Source organism: Schistocerca gregaria, chromosome 2 (assembly GCF_023897955.1).
Source record: "Schistocerca gregaria isolate iqSchGreg1 chromosome 2, iqSchGreg1.2, whole genome shotgun sequence".
NCBI lineage: Eukaryota > Metazoa > Arthropoda > Insecta > Orthoptera > Acrididae > Schistocerca > Schistocerca gregaria.
In genome coordinates, this window is record NC_064921.1 from 391,056,458 (window position 1) to 391,079,673 (window position 23,216).

Sequence of the window (23,216 nt, forward strand, 5' to 3'; positions counted from 1 at the left end):
TCGTCAGATTCCAATACAGAGTGTCCCAAAACTCTTTCCCTGGATACAAACATGCATAAGGCAGAAAATAGAACACTTAGTCTCATACCTTTTATCTTGAAGTGTAGGTAACGTATTCAAGTTTTTGTGTGCGCGCGCACACACACACACACACACACACACACACACACACACACACACACAGACGCACAGACGCACAGTTAATAATTTTCGACGCGTGCTTCTTTCGTTGCCACATTCCAATTCCACCTATGTTTGGTTACCATTTCGTGAGGGATGGATGTTATAACGTCAGCAACTCTGCCGTTTGGTAACCTGGTTTTTGACATAACCCCAAAGGAAGCAATCCGCTGCTGTTACGGCCGGCGATAGTGGAGCCCAGTTGATGGGACCACCATGCCCGATCCATTCTCCTGGAAATGTATCCAAATAGATACAAATATCTAACCCCCAACGAGTTGGCGCACCAACTTGTTGGAAAGTTAAGTCCGGAATATCCTGATTCTGTGGCACAACAAGTAACTGCAACTTATCGAGGTAGGTATTGGCTGTGACTGTCGTTTTCACTTAAGAAAAAAAGTTGACAACACCGTTCAAATAAAATGTGGCCTCATCTGAGAAAAGGACACATTTCAGATATTCATCGTCTTCCTCAGTTTCAGCCAGCATGGCCACAGCAGAGTCATAACGAGCACTGTAATCCGTCGGTTAAAGGGATTGCAGGATCTGGATGTTGAACGCTCGAAAAAGAAGTTGTTTATGTAAGCTGTGGTGCACTGATGTCTTCGAAATCTGTAACTCACGTGAGGATCTGCGGACTGACTTCTTGGGACTTCTGGCAAAGGCGTCTCTTACTGGCTGAATTGTCTGCGTACTAGATCCAGGCCTACCTGTTCTAGGAAGACCACAGACGCACCCTATTTCCTTAAAGTTCGTATACAACGCTGGCGTCCAAATTTAAAAACGAGCTTGGATCCGGGGAAGTTAACGCTTTCGCCTCGCATACTGCCATATAGAATAGTGGAATCTAGATGCGGATGGAAATGTCGAGCGTCACGATGCGACATTGTCTGTGAGCACGAAAGTAAATGGCCCGACTCTAGCAGCGTCCTTTGCTGGCCGCGCGTGAGAAGAGGTGCAGGCGTGAGGCGTAGGTGGGATCGCGCGTTGGGGGACGACGCGCAGCGTCACTTATCTGCGGAGCCCGCCACGGCGGCCCCAGCAGTGTGAAGTGTGCAGGCGACGGCCGCGGCCACGGCAGACCACAGCGAACAGCCAACAGCATGCAGGCCCCCCGCCAGCGCAAGATGACCCCTTACGGGCTCATGATGCAGCTCGTGGTCGAGGGCGACGAAGGTGAGTCTGCCGGCTGGCCTCTTACCTGGCGAGCACAGCTCTAGTCCCGCTACCAGCCACAGCGGCGACGCTGTCGTCTTTTGGTAGCGGGAGAAAGTATCGATACATCTCGGCATCGATTAATTGCATTTCGATACTGATAGTTTTCCACTCGATTCTTTTAAATTTCGGGAACCGTCTGTTGATGACGCCTTTGCATGTTAAGGTCTGAAAGGGATTTCATGGCGTCTGTAAAACAGCTGTTCAAATTTCAGATATGCTCAGCATAACCGCAATTTCCCTTCACTTAAGTATTCGAGGTATTTTGAAAACAAGACAATCCAAGCACGTCTCAAAAATCTTGCGCATTTACGCGGGAGCGAAAATAGATTGTGGAGGTGGAAAACCTGCAACTAGAAACGGATTTCCAGGATCGGTTTTGGAGCGTTTACGTGGCCAACCGGAAAAGGTATTGTGAAATCGGTTTGCGAAATCCGTTTTTGGGAGCCCCATGCAGCTATTCATTTTTAATCAGAGCCCGAAAACTTTTGCGACTCTCGTCAACCTCGGCAATGTTTCGTCCACAGTTCGCTCACTCTGCATCCCCGTGTTTTTGCGGTTCGAGTTGTTTGATTTTGTATTGTATTTAAAACAATTTAAGCGTCGCAATACCAGGGAGAGGTCGTACTTCATGTACAGCGTTTGACGATATTGTAATCTAGTCAATTATTTTATATTTTAAAATTCTAAAAACTAAATTCGTTGTTTTTAATATATTCCTCTACCTGAATCCCTTAATGTTTTAAACTTACTTGAACATCAATATATCTATAATAGGGGTTGTGTAAATAACACAAAGGTGTGGTATTAAAATGTCTGTGATACATTTGCTATTCCAGTATATTATGTGTAGTCGAGTGGAAATTACTTTCTGGATGGCCTTTCTTACCACAACTGCCTGTTTCGTTGGAAACACTATCACGTGTCTGGGGAGCACCTTCCAGATGAGGGCTGTGAATAAACACAGAGCAAGAAATGGCGTGCGAGCATCTAAGGAGATAGTAATAATCGTTGCCTTAAGTGAATCTTAGGGACAGCCTGACACACATGGTGGCCAATGGTTTATAGGACTTCAAAGCCCTGTTTCGTGTCTACTGTTGTGATGTTGTCCGCAGAACGAGGTCTCATGCTGAAATTGGTGCCTCACGACGGCGCCACATGTAAAGACAGTCGCTGCCAGACGCATCGACGAATCGTAGACGTAGACACTCCCCAAGTGTTTCCTTACGGCGCCGCAGCAGAAATGTTGTTTACGTCCGAGCGCAGTACCGCTCAGCCCAGTCTCTATGTGATCGCCGGGTCTCTACATAATCAGCCTGACTTGTACTCATCGCTAACGACGACAGTATCGTCTCAGCACACATCCGGGTGTGTACGAATAGAACACATGTCTAGAACTTTATATCACGTTAAAAGCAATAGTACCCTGACGTGAATCTTTCATGCTGCAAAGTGTCGAGTATGACCGCCCTGAATCCATCGATTGCATTTTCGCATAACAGTCATGAGCAGCGACATCGCAGACGAATAATGTCAGTTTTGGTAGAACTCGAGCCGGCCGATGTGGCCGAGCGGTTCTAGGCGCTTCAGTCTGGAACCGCGCGACCGCTACGGTCGCAGGTTAGAATCCTGCCTCGGGCATGGATGTGTGTGATGTCCTTAGGTTAGTTAGTTTTAAGTAGTTCTAAGTTCTAGGGAATGACCTCAGCTGTTAAGCCCCATAGTGCTCAGAGACATTTGAACCAATTTTTGTAGAACTCGATCCTGCCAGCACTGTCGAATTCCGACAAGTATTGATTGATGTTTTTCCTCCTTACACGAGCTATAACACAATCTTCTCACAAACAAACAACATTCGAATGCGACTTCTGGAAGAGAAACACGCTACTTGATCTTTTCCTACATACAGAATTTAGAGAGCGTTAATCCTTCCTGCTTCATGTGGTTGTGCGAATGCTAAACATTTGCACATCCAAGTACATAGTACATTTCATGTCAGTTTGACGTTTGTTGCACACCGTCTAATGGCCACCACAGTATATATAAAAGTTTATGACGCTGTTAGCTGGAAGACCATCCAGTGGGTTTTCAGGCGTCTCTTTGGAAACACTTCCTTTCCTCGCTCATAATCGCACTTTTTCTTCGCAAAGTGTGTGTTTGTCTGGTATTCCTCGTAATCATCCGGTATAGATTGTTGTGTTGGACGAAATTACACTCCGTAGTGGTTAGCAGACTGGACTCACATTCGGGAGGACGTCGGTTCAAACCCGCATCCGGCTACCCCGATTTACGTTTCCCGTGATTTCGCTAAATCGCTCCAGGCAATTGCCTGGATGGTTCCTTTGAAATGGCAAGGCAGATTTCCTTCCCCATCATTGACACAAATTTGGAAATTTGTGGTAAAGACTGTGGGACCAAACTGTTGAGGTCATCAGTCCATAGACTTACACATTACTTAAACTAGCTTAAACTAACTTAAGCGAAGAACAAGACACACGCACATCCCTGCCTGAGAGAGGACTCGAACTTAAGGCGGGAGGGGCCGCGCAATCCGTGACATAGCGCCTCAATCCGCACGGCCACTCCGTATATAATGACATCGAAGTCGACGGGGCGTTAAACCCAATCTTCCTTCCTTCCTTCAAATTACACTCGCCAGTACAACAGTGGGTTCTTTAGTTTGCACCACAAGGAGACCGAGTGTGTACGTAAACTATTAGTTCACTTAATTACAACATAGACAAGAAGAATTACTTAACTTTGAACAATCCATTTTCATAGGAATGTCGTGAGTATTATCTGAACATCAGCTTACCACTTGATACAGACAAAAAACACAAAATACACTTAACAACAACTTTCACGTAGTATTCTGCCTGACACACTGTTCACACAACTGGCTTACTAGAAGACAACGCCGTAGTCTTAGTCGATGCTCTGAGACTGGGTTAGAGCGATCCTGTACTCCACCGTAAGTAGACGAGCGGATGGGGCGGAGTAGCGAAACGTTTGTGGGCGTGGCTAAGCTGCGCCGATGTCGCTCATTCGCCGATGCAGCTTGCAGTGACTATCTATTCTTGTGGTTGTGTAGCGAGGTACCAACCTTACTTTGTCACCTCGCTCTACGCGCGATATCACATGGGTGACTGAGATGAGTACTTTGTAGCGTTTTAGTGTCGTTCTTTGACGTTGAAGACCAATGACACCAAAGGGAGAGAGGATGGGTTTTAAACTCAGGACATTGACACGAAGTTTGACGTTCGGGAATTGTACGCTACCATCTCTCATCTCATTATCAGTGAAATTAAAGATGTTAAAATGTCTTCCATGTTGAGGATTCAAACTGAGTACCTCCGAGCCGAGCACCAATGCACAGACGTGCGTCTGCGACCTCGGCAGCTGAGGCGAATTGTTCAAGATATGGAGAACTGAGTCTGGACAGAGCACTGTCGAAGGACTCCTTCAGGGAGAAGAAACGGTGGTGCTGTTGTTACTGCTGCTGCTGCAAGACTGTTAGTGTACCTTATTTATTTTTCTTGTAACATGTCTGTCAGATTCCAGTTTAACATTAGACCTTTTAGCCAAAACTCTGTTTACAGTAAAATTAAATATAGTAGATCTTTTCAGGTTTTTTTGGGGTCAAGAGCGAAAAATAGTCTTCCTAGAACTTACGCAATTCATTTTTGGCCGAAGTTTCATAGCCAAACAAAGAGTGGGAAACTACTTTTGAAAAAAAAGAGATATAATTGCTTGAAAGTAATCGGGGTAATTAAGAAAAACTTAACTAATCATTTGAGGGGAAATTGGAATATTTCACGATCAGCTGTTGCTGACCTGACTAAGTGAAGAGAGGCCTCGCTATTGTGCTCATAAAGATTTACATCGGGGTGGAAATTGTGGAATCTTACTTTCACGTAAAAAAAAATGATAGATTAGATAGAGAGAGAGAGAGAGAGAGAGAGAGAGAGAGAGAGAGAAAAGAAATATGTAAATATGAAATTATGAAATTACACCATAAATAGAAACTTCTTTCTTTTCTTATGATCTATATAGTCATAATAAATACAGAATACAGACCGATATTTAAGTATATTTCACGGTGGAAGGTTTTGTGAAACGATTTCTCTAAAAGAAATAAATAAAACAGATCAGACCAACCTTAGACACGTTTTGTTTGCTGTACAGGATTTCGAGCGTCATTCGAAGCCACATCAAATGTTTCTGTTATCTGTTTTCTTTCTTACTTTTAGCCAAATTATTTCACAAAAGATTTAACCATTTTTCATTCAATTTTTTTTCATTCTTAAACACGACGTAAGTACCATGCTACGACAGAAGAATACAGCGATATTTTTCCTTGTAGTATTACAGGTATCACAATAGTGTAAAGTACATGTGCCAATGCGATAAAGCAGTTCTTTACAATCTTAATCTACTCGATTCTAAAGGGTACAATTCTTGGCTAACACGTCAACATTAAAGACGGCATATCTGAGGAATTGATGTGGCGTCCTGCGTCGCCTTGTATATTGTATTCAGCCGTCTCGTTCGAAAGTATCTGGAATCCAATCGTCACTTGAGTGCTGGATACGTCCAATTACACAATCAAGAAGCACATTAGCTTAATGAAAACAATGCTCCCGACACCAGCCGATGAAAGGTAGAAATACCTACGGCAAGCTTGCATGACGTTACTACAAAAAAATCATATTCAAAACCAGCTGTCTACATATAATTGGTCTTTTTTCCAGTTTATTCTCACCAATGCATTTCGTGTCATTTTCTTAAAACATCATCATTGGTGATTCAATAACAGAAGAAGAATTACAAGTGAAACGAATTGAAGTGCACATGTTGCACTCTTTTGTTCATTTTGGATGCTGCTTGCAGAAGATAGTGTCGTATGCTATAAGTTTCTGCAATTGAAAGTAAGTTCTTTTTACTGCAAGAAAAACCTGTTGTAAAATCTGTAACTGCGGAAAGTAATTACCTTAAGTTTTTAAAATATTACGTCAACAACGCATTGTAGTAGACATAATGTGTTAGCTCTGTGATGTGTTATTTCTTTTTACTAATAATAATTTAGTAATTTGTTGCTCTGTCAAATGTGCTAACAATCCGCATATAATGTTTGAGGGACACATTAAATATAGTAACCCCCGCTATTACAAACCCACATGTACTCATCCGGACCCATTACGACGTTAATGCTCTGAATTTTGCTTACATTTAAAATCATTTTAGAATGATAAGTCATTACCAGGTAGAAAGTCTGGTTATAAAATTATGTGAGACAAACCTGTCACGTCCTTCATTATAGTAGGAGCTTGGTATTCATGTCTTCTTTTTCCTGGTCTTTTCCCACGTCTTTACAGCGTTCGGCATGTCAATCGGGATGTGGTAATGCTAGTGGTACACGGTGTCCGGGTGCCGTTCCTGTTCCCTATCTTTCTCCCGCGGGACGGAATTTGTGTTCCCAATCGGTATGCATCTAGAGTCGGCACACGTGAAAGTGTGAGACTTTTCGAAATGTTGGAGAATCATGTAAATGAGGCTGGACTTGGTTAGCAGCCCCGTATGTACCTAGTCAGAGGGGGGAAACCGCCTAAAAAAGCACATCCAGGCTGACCGGCACACCTGCCCTCGTCGTTAATCCCTCGGGTGCATTCGCTCCGGGGCCGGTGCGCCTCCCCGAATCGCGAAAGCGGTGTACTCGTGCGTTCGACTGCTCGGACGAGTTGATCTTGGTCTCCATGTGGGGTAAAATAAAGATAAGTAAGCAAAATTGGGAATTACTGCTTCGTAAGAAATGTGTTGTTGCTTCACGATCTTCAGAATGTCGGAATTTTCTTATGCGAAACATCACAATGCATGTTATGGAGTGGTCTGAAAGCTGCAATCAATAACAGAAGAATGCAACGATGGAAGGCGTTAATGGTCCGCATCCCCTCGAGCAATTTAAACCACTACGATTGTCGACGTTTCCTCTGCGAATATTATTTCCCATCGGTTTCCTGGGTTGCAGCCAAGACCTAATTACACTGAGGTGACAAAACTCGTGCAGTACCTCACGACACCGTGTCGTACCGCCTTTTGCTAGGCGTACTGCTGCAGCTCGATGTGCCATACACTCAACAAGTTGTTGAAAGTCCCCTGTCGAAATATTGAGCCATGTTGTCTCTATGGCCGTTCATAAAGTTTGCGCACGAACTGACCTCTCGATTATGTCTCATAAATGTTCGATGGGATTTTTTTCGGGCTATCTGAGAGACCAGATGACTCGCTCAAGTTGGCCAGAATGTTCTTCAAATCAATCGCGAACAATTTTGACCCGGTGACGTGGCACATTGTAATCCATAAACATTCCATCGTTGTTCGAGAACATGAGGTCCATGAACAGCTGCAACTGGCCTCCATGTAGCCGAACATGACCATTTCCAATTAGTGATCGGTTCAGTCGGACCAGAGGATCCAGTCCATGTGAACACTGCCCACACAATAATCTAGCCACCGCAAGCCTGCACGGTGCCTTGTTGATAACTTGGTTCTGTGGTTTCGTGGGGTTTGCGCCACTATCGACCCCTACCATCAGCTCTTAACAACTGAAATCGGGACTCATCTGATCAGGCTACTGTTTTTAATTGTCTAGAGTTCAACCGATATGGTCCAGGAGAGGCCCTGTAGGCGGTATCGTGGTGTTAGCAAAGGCACACGCGTCGGTCGTCTACTGCCATTAACGCCACATTTGGCCGCATAATCCTAACGGTTGTATTCCATGAAATGCGGGCGCGGACTTGCTGCGCTCCGCAACGGTACTTTATATTTCACCTACATCTACATCTACAGTCATACTCCGCAAGCCACCTGACGGTGTGTGGCGGAGGGTACCTTGAGTACCTCTATCGGTTCTCCCTTCTATTACAGTCTCGTATTGTTCGTGGAAAGAAGGATTGTCGGTATGCTTCTGTGTGGGCTCTAATCTCTCTGATTTTATCCTCATGGTCTCTTCGCGAGATATACGTAGGACGGAGCAATATACTGCTTCATGTGAAAATGTTGAGTGAATATGCTAATTGTTATTTTTCCAATCAGAAAACATGTCCAGAATGAGATTTTCACTCTGCAGCGGAGTGTGCGCTGATATGAAACTTCCTGGCAGATGAAAACTGTGTGCCCGACCGAGACTCGAACTCGGGACCTTTGCCTTTCGCGGGAAAGCAGAAAACATGTCGTTTCTTGTAACTCATTACGAACAGACAGCATCAAGAGGACATTTTGAATGTTATGTACAAAGCATTTAACCACAATGGACATCTATTGTAATTTAATATGAAAAGTTCATCACCAGAAATTACGATCACGCTGATGGGCCGAACGCTGCATGAGGCAGAAGGAACATCATCGTTTTCCTATTATTTCTGAACCAACTTTTTTAATTGTATAGTGTTGCATTTCTTTTAAAGTCTCTAAATCTTCTGGTCCCTTAGTGGTGTTCCGGGTATGACTACATAGCGAATATAAAAATGCACAGAAATGATAATGTTTCTCTTATTTAGGTATTTAATGCTCAACGTATATTATTATAATAATGTAATCAATCCCTGATTCTGTTGCCAAGTGGCTCACCAAAATATTCACTTTTTCGACATTTTTTCAAAAAAATAAAATAAAATAACAATATTTTTTATTTTCGCCCCTCCAACATCAACGCTACAATACGTTCGTCGTATGTTTCAGGTTGATTTCTGTGGTTATTTCACGCAGTTTTGCTTGTTTGTTACCACTGCATTGCCCGTGGTGAGAGGTAAGGCCTGAAATTTGGTATTCTCGGCACACTCTTGAAACTGTGGATCTCGGAGTATTGAATTACCTAACGATTTCCAAATGGAACGTCCCATGTTTGTAGCTCCAACTATTATCCCGCATTCAAAGTCTGTTGATTCCCATTGTGCCGCCATCATCACGTCGGAAACCTTTTCACATCAATCGCCTGTGTACAAATGACAGTTCCGACAATGCACTGCCCTTATGTTCGCGATACTACCGCCATATGTGTAAGTGCATAGCACTGTCCCATGACTTTTGTGACCTCAGTGTATTTCAGATAGGAATCCTCCACTTGTCATAACGACTGGGTAGCTTCCAGGCGAAATGTCGGGCGAGGAAATAATAATGTCTCAGCTACATGCCTCAAACCTAATGAAATAGACTGAACTATTTCTTCCCATAAAGTCCCAAAGTGCAGCACAGATAAAGACTGGAAGGAATTCGTAACGCAATTTTAATATTAATTTGACTCTTTCAAGAATGCTGGCATTAAATAAAATCAGAAATGCTCTTCTTTACAATACTCTCCATGTAAATTGTACTACACACACACACACACACACACACACACACACACACACACACACACACACATACACACACACAAACTTAGACGTTATGACACACACAAGAAAATAAATACTGCACCGATCAGACTATTTGGGGCATCCGTGTGGATATTTTGTTACGCACTGGGAATATTGTATTGTTGGAGTACAACTGCTTAGTATTACTACAGGAAGAACACCATTCGGCTTGCCGAGAGTCATCAATTAGACACGTGATGGATAAGTGCGACATTGCTCAAGTGTTGCATAGACTGTGTTTCTTACTTCGATACGAGTGAAAATCTCAGCATTGTGATTTATCAGAACATGTGATGTGGCCAGTCATTGGCAAGACAGAAGACACTCAGACTCTGAATAAGATAATGAACATCGCTGAAGTGTCCGAAGTATAATTTAGTGCCTACGGGAAGTAACCGAACAAGACACCAGCGCTGCAGATCAAATTTAATTGCAGTAGAATGGTCAATAAATAAAGTATACGGCCAGTCGGTTGCAAAAGTTTACTGTAAAACCCTTGACCAAGTTTCAATACCACGAAGGGTATCTTCTTCAAAGGGAAGTCACATAAATTATATGACTGCTGTCTGACTTGTGGTTCTTAGGTCATCATGCATGTTTACAATTCTAACGTCATGTAATTTATGTATCTTTCTGAAAAAGGTACCCAGAGCGTTATTGAAACCTGGTCAAGGTTTCTACAAAAAACTTATGCGGCCAGATGGCTGTATACTTTATTTACTCAAAATTTATTTATTGTTGCCGCTGTCAGCCATGTTTATACTAGTGACAGTGAGAGTGAGATAGGTACTTGATCACTTCCGGAACAAGCAACGCGACGCAACTTAACAACAACGAGTCTTGCGAAATGACGACACACCAAAAGTTCCCATTTTATAGGAAGCTCATGGCACATGGACTTCATAGTAAACGGTTACAAATTCGTGACTGAGTTAATTCAGAACTTTGACACTGAGTGTTTTCCATTGCATTGTATGTGAGTGGCAGCTCGGCAGGTCTTGCTGTGAGTGGTGTGCCGGTATGGTCGTACGAGGGACGCGACACCCCTCGCATTTCAAACACCGTGCGTGACTGTAGAGCTACTTAGAACGCTGTCCATATTGAGCGGCCAGTGTCCAACCCGCGGGTGCCTTGGCGAGCTGCCAACACTGCGCCACGGGACAATCTTTTTTTATGTTATGAAAAATCCCTCAGGCTACAGTCGGAATGAGGTGGCGCAGACAGGAAAAGCCTTCCCGGAGCGGGCATCAAACCTCGTCCGGTAGTTTCCATAAATCAAATGATACGAAAGCCTGGATGGTTCTTTAGGAACGGAAAACGCCCATCCTAATCTAAAATGAGTTTGAGCTGCCTCTAACTACCTCGCCTCGACGGTGAGTTAAATCTTGTTGCTTAGGTTACAATAGTCATAAAAATCGCTCAAAACAATTATTGAACCACATTGTCTCCAAAACTCGAACGAAAGCTTCGATAACCTCATTTAGAAGACACACACCCAAATACAACACTTTGCTCTTCTACTGATGTTAAAATTTCCTCATATGACGCTATTCTGGTGTTCGACGATGGTAACAGCGAGAGAATCAGAACACTTATGAGACTAGGATTTGATGCAGGTTGCTTCACTGAAAACTTACTGAAGAATATTAATGATGCGGGTATTCCTAGTTCTGAAATATCAGTGAAGGACATTTGCCAAAAGGACAAGCCAGAAGGATCAGACTAGAAGCAAAAAGCTACATGAAGACCAGAAAGGGCAAATGTATGGTTATGGCCAATGTTAAGGGACTTGCGCCTGGCATAAACGTCAATAGAAGATTTTTTATGCATTTCACGGAACTTTCATTTTCCGGTATATAAGGACCATTTTGTGCTGAACAACGGCAAGTAAAAAAACTGAAATCTTCTACAGATCGTGTACCTACTACACTACTGGCCATTAAAATTACTACACCAAGAAAAAATGCAGATAATAAACGGGTATTCATTGGACAAATATATTATACTAGAACTTACATGTGATTACATTTTCACGCAATTTGGGTGCACAGATCCTGAGAAATCAGTACCCAGAACAACCACCTCTGGCAGTAATAACCCTTGTTGCCCGGGCATTGAGTCAAACAGAGCTTGGATGGCGTGTACAGGTACAGCTGCCCATGCAGCTTCAACACGATACCACAGTTCATCAAGAGTAGTGACTGGCGTATTGTGACGAGGCAGTTGCTCGGCCACCATTGACCAGACGTTTTCAATTGGTGAGAGATCTGGAGAATGCCCTGGCCAGGGCAGCAGTAGAACATTTTCTGTATCCAGAAAGGCCCGTACAATCCCTGCAACATGCGGCCGTGCATTATCCTGCTGAAATGTACGGTTTCGCAGGGATCGAATGAGGGGTAGAGCCACGGGTCGTAACACATCTGAAATGTAACGTCCACTGTTCAAAGTGCGAACAAGAGGTGACCGAGACGTGTAACTAGTGGCACCCCATACCATCAAGCCGGGTGATACGCCAGTATGGCGATGACGAATACACGCTTCCAATGTGCGTTCACCGCGATGTCGCCAAACACGGATGAGACCATCATGATGCTGTAAACAGAAACTGGATTAATCCGAAAAAATGACGTTTTGCCATTCGTGCACTGAGGTTCGTCGTTGAGTACATGAGTACACCTGTCTGTGATGCAGCGTCAAGGGTAACCAGAGCCATGTCTCCGAGCTGATGGTCCGTGCTGCTGCAAACGTCGTCGAACTGTTCGTGCAGATGGTTGTTGTCTTGTAAACGTCCCCGTCTGTTGACTCCGGGATCGAGACGTGGCTGCACGATCGATTACAGCCATTCTGATAAGATGCCTGTCATCTCGACCGCTAGTGATACGAGGCCGTTGTGATCCAGTACGGCGTTCCGTAATACTCTCCTGAACCCACCGATTCCATATTCTGCTAACAGTCATTGGATCCCGACCAACGCGAGCAGCAGTGTCGCGATACGATAAACAGCTATCGCGATAGGCTACAATCCGACCTTTACCAAAGTCGGAAATGTGATGGTACGCATTTCTACTCCTTACACGAGGTATCACAACAACGTTTAACCAGACAGCGCCGCTCAACTGCTCTTTGTGTATGAGAAATCGGTTGGAAACTTTCCTCATGTCAGCACGTAGTAGGTGTCGCCACCGGCGCCAACCTTGTGTGAATGCTCTGAAAAGGTAATCATTTGCATATCACAGCATCTCCTTCCTGTCGGTTAAATTTCGCGTCTGTAGCACGTCATCTTCGCGGTGTAGCAATTTTAATGGCCAGTAGTGTAATTTTTGCACCACATTGTCTCCAAAACTCGAACGAAAGCTTCGAAAATCTCATTTAGAAGACACACACCCAAATACAACATTTTGCTCTTCTAGTGTTGTTAAAATTTCGTCACATGATGCTAGTCCAGTGTTCGACGATGGTAACAGTGAGAGAATCAGAATCCTTATGAGACTAGGATTTGATGCAGGTTGGTTCACTGAAAACTCTTCGAAGAAGATTAACTATACGCGTATTTCTAATTCTGAAATATCAGTGAAGTATATTGTCAAAAGGACACGCCTGAAGGATCAGACTAGAAATAAAAAGCTACATGAAGACCAGAAAGGACAAATGTATGGTTATGGTCAATGTAAGGTACTTGCGCCTGGCATAAACGTCAATAAAATCTTTTTTATGCATTTCCGAAACTTTCATTTTTCGTTATATAAAGAACATTTTCTGCTGAACCACTATAGACAAAAAAAAAAAAAAAGAAATCTGCTGCGGGCTGTGTACTTGCTATAACACAACTTTCTGTGTTACAAAATTTTTGCAAGTTGATTACGGTAAAATTTATTTAAAGATTTGTGAAATAAAAATTGCAATATATCATACTCATACATTTAACAAAATGTTGTACGAGCTCTAAAAGCGGTATTGAAACTAGTTCACACACTTTTTTTATCTAATCACTGAGAATAATCTATCGCATTATGAAAGTGGTAAGCATAGTAAGTTTTGAGAATATATTCATTATGTGATGCTACACTTAAGCGACAAAGAAACCAGTATAATCACGCGTATTCACATTCAGAGATACGTAAACAGGCATAATAAGGCGCTGCGTACAGCAACGCCTGTATAAAACAAGTGTCTAGCGCAGTTGGTACATGGGTTACTGCTGCTACAAAGGCAGCTTATCAAGATGTCAGTGAGCTTGAATGCTACGTTAATAGTCGGCGCACCAGCGATGGGACACAGCATCTCCGAGGTAGCGATGAAATGGGGATTTTCCCGTACGACCATTTCACGACTGTACCTTGAATATCAGGAATCCGGTAAAACATCAAATCTCCGACATCGCTGCGACCGGAAAAAGATCCTGCAAGAACGGGATCAATGACGACTGAAGAGAATCGTTCAACGTGACAAAAGTGCAATCCTTCCGCAGATTGCTACAGATTTCAATGCTGAGCTATCAACAAGTGTCAGCGTGCGAACCCTTCAACGAAACATCATCGATATGGGCTTTCGGAGCCGAAGGCCCACTCGTGTACTGTTGATGACTGCACGACACAAAGCTTTACGCCTCGCCTGGGTTCGTCAACACCGAGACTGGACTGCTTATGACGGGAAAACGGGTATGGAGATAGCCCCATAAATCCATAGAAACTGCATGTCAGCAGGGAACTGTTCAAACTGATGGAGGCTCTGTAATGGTACGGGGTTTGTACAGTTGGAGTGATATGGGGCCCCTGATACGTCTACAAACGACTCTGACAGGTGACACGTACGTAAGAGTGCTGTCTGATCACCTGCATCCGTTCATGTCCATTGTGCATTCCGACAGACTTAGATAATTCCAGCAGGACAATGCGACACCCCACACGTCCAGAACTTCTACAGAGTGGCTCCAGGAACACTTCATTATTGAGCATATCTGGAATGCCTTGCAACGTGCTGTTCAGAAGAGATCTCTACCCCCTCGTACTCTTACAGATTGGTGTACAGCCCTGCACGATTCATGGTGTCAGTTCCCTCCAGCACTACTCCAGACATTAGTCGAGTCCATGCCACTTCGTGTTACGGCACTTCCGTATGCTTGAGGGTGCCCTACACGATATTAGGCAGATGTACCAGTTCCTTTGGTTCTTCAGTGAACGTGGTCTACAAGTACCGAGCAAAGTCCTGTTCTCTCTCTCTCTCTTTCTTCATCTCCGCAGTACAATTTGACATGCTTTTTATTTGTTTCTTCTCCCAGAAAGAGTCGGTTTTCAATTTTCGGGCTCTTATTCCTTTTAGGACTTTCGCAGTTATCCCAAACTTTGCGGGAATAAATCCACAGTTTCTTAACTGTTGATGAGCTGTGTAATTGAACAACAAATAAACACTTGTGTTAACTCTATCGCTGGAAACCAATTTCTAATGTTAAGTTTTCACTGTTCGCACTATAATGGGTCTTGACTATTTCGAATATGGTAAACGGTTCGCTTTGCTGTTCATGATAGCTTTTTTTTCGATTTATTCGCTTTCTTGTCGTGCCCGTTCAGCCACCTCGGTAGTAATATCAATTATAATAATATGAAAGAGAGGACAGCACAAAAGCCAGCCCCCGAGCGGAGACACTGTCTGACCCGGCCGGGAATCGAACACAAGCCCCTTGGCTTAGCAATCAGCCGCGCAGACCGCGCAGCTACCAATGCACGTAGCCAAATAAGTTTACCTGCTTAGTTCTAATTGTCTTTCTCTATCGCCAAAGGATGTCTTGATTGCAATTCCCCCAATCATCTTTTGCGCTATCTACGAGATGTAAACATGTTGTCTCTCCACTTCCGCCCGAGCAAGGAATTTCCCTCGTCATACAGTAATCAGTTTCTTGTATTGTCTATTACGCCATTTGAAACTGATTGCAATAACTTTGTTTTCACATGCTGTCGTCGTTTTCCTAATCGCCAAGTCTGATTAGAGTCGATAAGATAAATGAGCGATAGCTGGTCTTCTTCAGAAGTTAGGTAGCAGCAAACTTGATAGCTGCTCCTGCAAAACACGGGCGTTGCACAACGGTGTCCCGGAATTGAGAACAGTAGGCCGATGGAGCAGCCACCGCCGTGTCAAATGTTCGCGTATTGAGTCACTCACTTCAACGGGCATGCACTGATGACTGCAAAAATTGTGACTCCTAAAAATACTGACGTTCGGAGATCTTCTATATTTACAAACTATCGTTGTTAAGAGATTAAAAACTTATGTCTCAGTACTTATACGAAGTCACTGATACATCGAAACATCGATATTAAAGACAAAATAGGGACCTTCGATTTTGGATAAAAACAAATTCCCTACTTGTTACCACTGCAAATAACGTTTTTGTCATTTAAACAAATCGTTTTGTGAACACGTCTCGTAACGACATTTTGCCACTTACCAAATGTGACCAGGGGCGGAGAAGGGAGTGACAGAACAATATTTTTGAAAGAATTAAGGCAGGAACTTTGGCTATTATTGGAGCTAAAAGTCAGCTAATGCCTTTCATTCTTCATTCAGTTCATGCTCGGTGCTGCCAAATCAGCATTTTTGGAGCTCCTTTTTAATATCGTTATGCTGTCAAATTAATGATTTAGTTGGAGTCTAGAAATATGAGTTTTTCACAATCTTTTTTTCTGGCTTTTATTCCTTAGCTATTGGGATGCATTAAAATTCATGTTGATTAAAGAAAAATTATTTGCATTGAATTAAAATTCCAAAACACCCTTTGATATTCCATGAAAATTCTTTATTAGATTGAATTAAGAAGCAAAACATAGCCAACCAAAACAGTGTTGATGTGTGCTTCGGGCTCATCAGCATACACAAACACAAGACCAAAACCATTACTAGAAAATAGAAACAGTTGAGAGCTTTATTGCAAAATTACACAACTTCACAATAATGAAGCAGCTTGCTAAGTTTAATAAATAAGGTAAAATTACAGAGCAAATATTATGAAGTCTGTCCTCTAAGTACTTAGATGAAACACTATTTACAATTTTATTACGGAAAAACTGAAAGTTGTGTGAAAGAACTTAAGTGAAGGTGGTTATTTAAATACATTTTTGCTTCAAAATATGTAATACAGAGATGATTTGGACGAAGAAATAGTAAATGAAGGTACATGTTGATGTTTAAATTAACATATATAGTGAGACATGTAACCCATTTGGAACTTTTAAAAATATGGGTCTAGTTATACACTACAGTTAATTGTTTGTATTATTCTAATGCCCAGCAAATACGAATTTAAGAAAATAAATATAAATTCGTGAAATCTGTTATACAGTATAATTATAGCGAAAACAAAAGTGCACAATAACATACCTTGTCGTTTTGGAGAGTTGGCGACACTATTAATGCTTTCCTGGTTTCAAGTAGTGTGTGCCCATGTTGTTCGGTGTCAGTTTGTAAGTTGCTAAAACTGATACTTCGAATTATTAATATACATTTTCCGTTTGTGGTACGTAAGATTACATTTGATTCACGTAAACGTAAGTACTTCTATATAGGACACCAACATATACTCAATAAAGGTTTTGCAGACGTTTGTGTTGTGCCACTATTCGAATGATTTTACTCTTTTCGTTTGTTGCATTGAAACGTAATTGCTACGGATAATAAAAACTTTCAATTCTTTCATTTTCACGCAGTCGTTGTTGTCATTAAAGATGATTGCAAAGTGACATACAGAGTAGTAACGTTCTTTTGCCGACAAGCGATATCAGTGGTTCTTGGTACTTCAGTTTTATTTTTAAAAAAAGCATTACAGTCTGCAGACAAAAACGAGGAACGCTCAATAAGAAATGTAATACTTTTTTCTCGGATAATTTCGGTTGAAAAAATGCGGATTTTGTTGTGAGACATCGCGGAATATTCCTGCTTCATCGTCTATAGTTTCATGAATTTCCGACAGGTGGCGGCGCTATATGTAGCCTTAAAATGGCGTCTGTAATGGAGGCGCGTTCCAAGCAGAGAAACGTCACGGAGATCCTTTTGGCGGGAAACCAGAGAATTGCAGACATTCCTAGGGGCTTGCAGAATGTCTATGGACACATGTCAGTCAACAAAAACACGGTGAGTCGTTGTGCGAGGCGTTTGTCATCATCGCAAACCTGTCCGATCTCTCGTGTGCCGGCCAGCAGCACACAGCTGTAATTCGTACAGCGTTAGAACGTGCATATTTAGAGTCTTTGATAGCAACGTGCTGAAGCTCCATCCGTAATAGCTTTCTTACGATATTTTTAATGACGCACTGTGGACCTTGTAAGCGGATCTTCAACCTCTTTGCAATTTTTCGCTCAGTGGTTTAATCCCTTCATGACAGACGCACTCTTTCGCTGATTCAGTGAACGAAGACAGCAATAAGACTTGAGATACTGCAGTTCGGACACATTAGTCAGACATTTATGACACATATGGAATTCCGTGAACTACATGATGGGAACCACAGTATCGACAGTTGCTAGTGCTGCAAGTTTCTGCCACTTTAATCACAACAGATAGACGATACGGACGCTCGGTTGGTCGCTAAGCTACCGATAACGGTATATTTAGGAAAGAATGACGTAAAACACGTGAGTATATTTCTTTATCGGTATTAACCTGGTTCTGTATCTATATGCGAACTAGGTTATGCCTGAAAATCGTTCTCGTTGTTGCACTAAGTTCCAGACAAAGTTTTCCAGCTGTACCTCATAGTCAAACGTTAAAATAAACGCGGTAGATGCTAATTAGCCCAAAGTTCGACTGAATAAAGATGAGGACATGTCTAAAACGAACATTGGGCTGGCTGGCATAATCGAATCGAACAACCTGGGTTCTACTGCAGCCTATCCAGTCTGACTGTCCAACAAATTAAACCATGCGGCCACTCCAACGCTCTCTGTGTCCGCGGATCTCGATTTTCGAAGTGGTGCAACAAATATCATCCTCTAGAGAACACTTACGTATTCGTCTCATTTGTCACAAAAGAGTCAGTTAACATGCTGCAACGGTATGCTTGCTGGGCCTGTACTAGAAGCATTTATTCATTAGCGGAACAGTCATGAGAGCTCCTGCCTTATACCCTCCGTTATGAATCGTTGTATGACACACAGCCACACAATTTTCGGTTGGCCCATCAGCTCTGTGACGCGCTAGGACAGTGACTACTGTTAAACGTGGCGGGTCGCCGGTGTAGACTTATGCTAAGAGTTTGCGAGAGTTTTTGTCAGTGAAGTGGAGCCATAATCGAGGAGGTGGCCTCAAAGGGACCCAGCAGAAATGACAGAAAGAGAAAGCTCGATAACTACCAGACTAGAGAGAAGAGGAAAATGGCTGGAGTACATCCGATAGGACTAACAGGGGATACTGAATATATAAGGGCCACTCAAATGAAAACGAGACGGATGGATAAAGTAAGTAAACGGTTTATTCTTTCCAAAGTAATAGCCAAAACTGTTAATACATTCATCCCAGTGCGAGACGTCAGCGCCTTTATGGAAAAAAGTTTACTGTGGCCTACGGAACTTGATTGCACCAAGGCGTGCACCCTTTTCTCCAAAGCAAATCAACGGCCACGAATGTATTTTTTTACCGGTTAAAAAATAGGGGCCCACATGTTCCCAAGGTTTCGCTGGGAAGCACTTACACATCCTCTTCACATCCCCGATCTTTCCCCATGTGTTTTCCACATTTGTGAAGCTATTAAGAAGACTTTCGTGGCCGTCGATTTGCTTCGGACGAAGAGGTGCTAGGCTGTTCCTGAAGCAACAGCAAACATATTTCCATGACGGCATTGAGCGCCTTGGCTCACAGTGGGATAGATTTATTAATAGTTATGGCGATTACTTTTGAAATGATGAACAGTTTACTTATTTTTCCCCTCTGTAGCATTTCCATTTGTCTACCTCTTTATATTTGTATGCGTATGATGTGTTCAAGTATGTACGCTCCACGTGACATTCGGCTATCGACAATAGGGATGCGTGATTAGTTGCAATTAAATGATCGTAATCGTCGAGGCTGAACCACTTTAAGACGGATCGGAGACGGTGTGATTACACCTTGAACAAGTGGAGATTTCCATTCCTCTGCTGGCTGCGACTGCGGAGTGGAGGAGCATACAATAGATCACATTGTTAAGGAGTGCCCACTGCGAGCATTTGGCGATGATGTGAGAACTGTGTAACATCTCCGAGAGCTCTGGACTGGATGCCACAACAGCTCTGGACTGGATGCCACATTTGGACATTTCCATTTGTGTATTTGTAAAACCATACGATAAAAAATCGTGAAGAAGTTAATGGACGCAAGTATTTCGACACTAAAATGTAAATATCTCGAGAAGAATCTGCAAGAGCAAGACCAAAGATGCTTTCAGAATGTTGAAAAGATCAAGCTGTTGGCACTGTGCACGATTCTAGATCCTCGCTGCAAGACGCTCCACTTCCAAGATCCCTTCGCAGTAACTATTGCCATTAGCATGTTTTGCCATTTAGAAGAGGCACACACAGAAAGTAGAAGTGTAAGAGTCACAAGTACAGTTGCCGGCTGCTACAGAAGATGTTTTTTCAGGCATTCATGAGACTTTAACAGCAATACAGTAGAACCAGTTCTCTACCACAGTAACAGAAAATAGCCAGGATTTAGCCTTTTAAAGTTTTGCGCTATTTACACTAACTATTATCAACCGAAAATCATCTAACCTGCTACTCTGAAAAGACAATGAGGCAGTGTATCCTATTGTGCCTATGGCGCCTCGTAAATATCTGGGAACAGTGGCTTCCTCTCTTACTTCTGGGAGATGGTTTCTTAATGCAGGCGAGACAGCAATAGTTACAAAAAGAGAAATATAAGTGTGAAAGCATAGTTTTATTTTTTATAGAACAAACCTTTTTGTCATATAAATAATTATAGGGAAATGTTTTAATTAATGGATTTATCAATTATTAGACTAAATTTAATCGATGTGTTTAATCGACTTACTTAAATAATAGAAAGGCCGATTAATCGACTCTTACTCATAATTGCCCATCCCTAATCGATAGACAACGTCGATCGCTCGCAAACCTTTGCTCTTCATGTACCCAGGGTAGCTATAGACTGTACAGTTAGTGCTAAAGAGGTATCACAGTTAAAAGTAACTACTGTCAAAAATAGCTGAATGTAACTGAATGATCCCTTGCAATTTCTCTGACCAGCGATTGCGCGAGGAAAACAGAACCAGAGACACACGCCGAGTTACTTTGAATCTACTGGCGAGATTGTTAAAGACAGGTAAGAAGGATCCTATCCACGATTACTATGTTGATACAGGAAGAAGAATGATAAAATATGTATTCAAGTCCTCAACATACTATTTATTTCTCCGACTAAATTCGTCTATTTTTTATCGTACTTGGGAGCTGAAACTAGATTGAGTTACGAAAGAAGTTAGCACGTCAAAGCTGGCACGTTTTAAAATCATGCGCCTAAAAATATAAGTAGCGAGGTTTTTTATCATTATTGATAAAAAATGTATTGTGCAGCTGCTACGTTATGCTCCAAACAAACTTTTTAACTTATATTTATACAATGGTTGAACTTATACTTGCAGCTCCTACTGTTTTACTGTGTCACTGCTCTGCGATTTATGAAAAGAGTTGCAAAGTTACCTGACATTTAATTTACTTCAACCTTTTCTGATTAGCTGCTGCAGATTGTAGCATTCACGTGAGTAAAAAAGTATTTCACAATATACGTAATACACTTAAATTGACAGAAAATATGTTCAATTGAAATGTGTTATGCGTAAAGACAAAAATTCCTGCAGCAGAACGTAGAAATTCTTCGTGGGTGATAATGTTATTTGGTGCGATATGCCAGCTATTAAATCGTCATGAAGCAATTACGAGATGTGACAAATGAGAATTGAGGTAAAGATAAAATAAAGTTTTGGATAAGTCATTAGGGAAGATTAACATGCATTAACTTATCGCTCATTCGAACTGATATCACTGTGTAAACCGACAGAAAGTAATAAAGTGAATTCTATGTGGATAATATCTGTTTGAAAAGTGTGACTGTTATTGTTTGCGAAAAATATTTCTGCGACAGTCAATCCTATACTCTTCAGTCGTCACTGGGCACAATGGGAAAATGTAGGACAATGGAGCACAGTACAAGGGTCAGGCGTTTTACGTTACCAACATCTCCTTTTCGACTTAATTCTCTTGATAAGATTTTTCGTTGCCGTCAGATTGGAACAGCAGTATACCACTACTTTACGAAGCGTTGGTGCCTCGGATGGATAATGTTATCATAAAATAAATGGGCGTAAGAGGCTCGCCTACGCAGGAATTATACGCTAATGAGAAACTAAAATGGAGACGCCGAACAAGCAGTATGTAGCATACCGTTTCGCTATAATGACAGCTCCAATGCACCGTGGCATGGAGTTCTTGCGACACCAGTAATTGATCAAACACTAAATCTGATCGTAATAAACAACAAGGTCAGCAATAAACTTCCATCTTGCAGTTTTCGGGTGTCACCATCAACAGTCTATCCATTGTAAATAAGAAGGCAACAAAGTTTCTTGGTATTTGGATACAAAGTGACCTAAACAGGGACAAACATATTGAATACATCAATGGCAACTTGTGTACACTTGTTATTTTTTAATGGTCCTAGAAGAATCCATAAACGAGCATTCAAATGCACATTTGTAATACGGCATCATATTCGGCGGGAATTCCACAGCAGTTCAGGAGAACTTCAGAATCCTAAAGAGAGCTATCAGCTTTATTACAGTGAGCAGAGCTGGATGGTCGTGTAAAGCAGTGCAAGTGCCACCATTACCATGATTCTATATTATGGCACGCTAATATACAGTGTGTTTGTTTTAACTTGAGACAACTAAATATCTCGAAAACGATTCATCGTACGGAAAGAAATATTCAAAGTGGAAAAGTTAATATTAGTAAGGGGGACGTCCATGTGTGCTACAAATAGCACCTCCTAACCACCCTTCCCGTGGGGTCAGTTTCGAGTTTTCGGATGGGAACCTCTCATTTTTACTGCATATTCGGATTCTACGCCAAAAAATACGTACTGTTTATTCAAACCGTTTTTCCCATTCGTTGTAGATGGGGCTGAAATTGGCAAATATCAAGTGTGCTTATTTTTACAATTAAGAACCGACGCTTTGAGTCTACAGGTTATTTGTGAGGTAAATGTGAGCCTTCTTATCCAACGGATATTTATCTTCGAAATCTTATTTAATATTGCAAATTTGATCTTACAGAACCGTATAGTTAACCATTTAAGTGTCTGGTTAGAAAATACGTGATCCAAAAACGACGACGTCTTCTTGCCTCTCACCGTAACTGTATTTCACAC

The 23,216-nt window shown here is 42.1% G+C and overlaps 1 protein-coding gene across 1 annotated transcript in view; it reads left to right on the plus strand.

Moving 5' to 3' along the window:
* Positions 1-1,241: 1,241 nt before the first annotated feature.
* LOC126321537 (sodium/hydrogen exchanger 9B2-like) overlaps positions 1,242-23,216 on the plus strand; it is a 438,606-nt gene continuing 416,631 nt past the window's right edge. Inside the window, exon 1 of the mRNA XM_049994193.1 lies at positions 1,242-1,356. Coding sequence (XP_049850150.1) covers positions 1,284-1,356 — 73 coding nt within the window. The 5' untranslated portion in view covers positions 1,242-1,283. The remainder of the gene's footprint in view (positions 1,357-23,216) is intronic.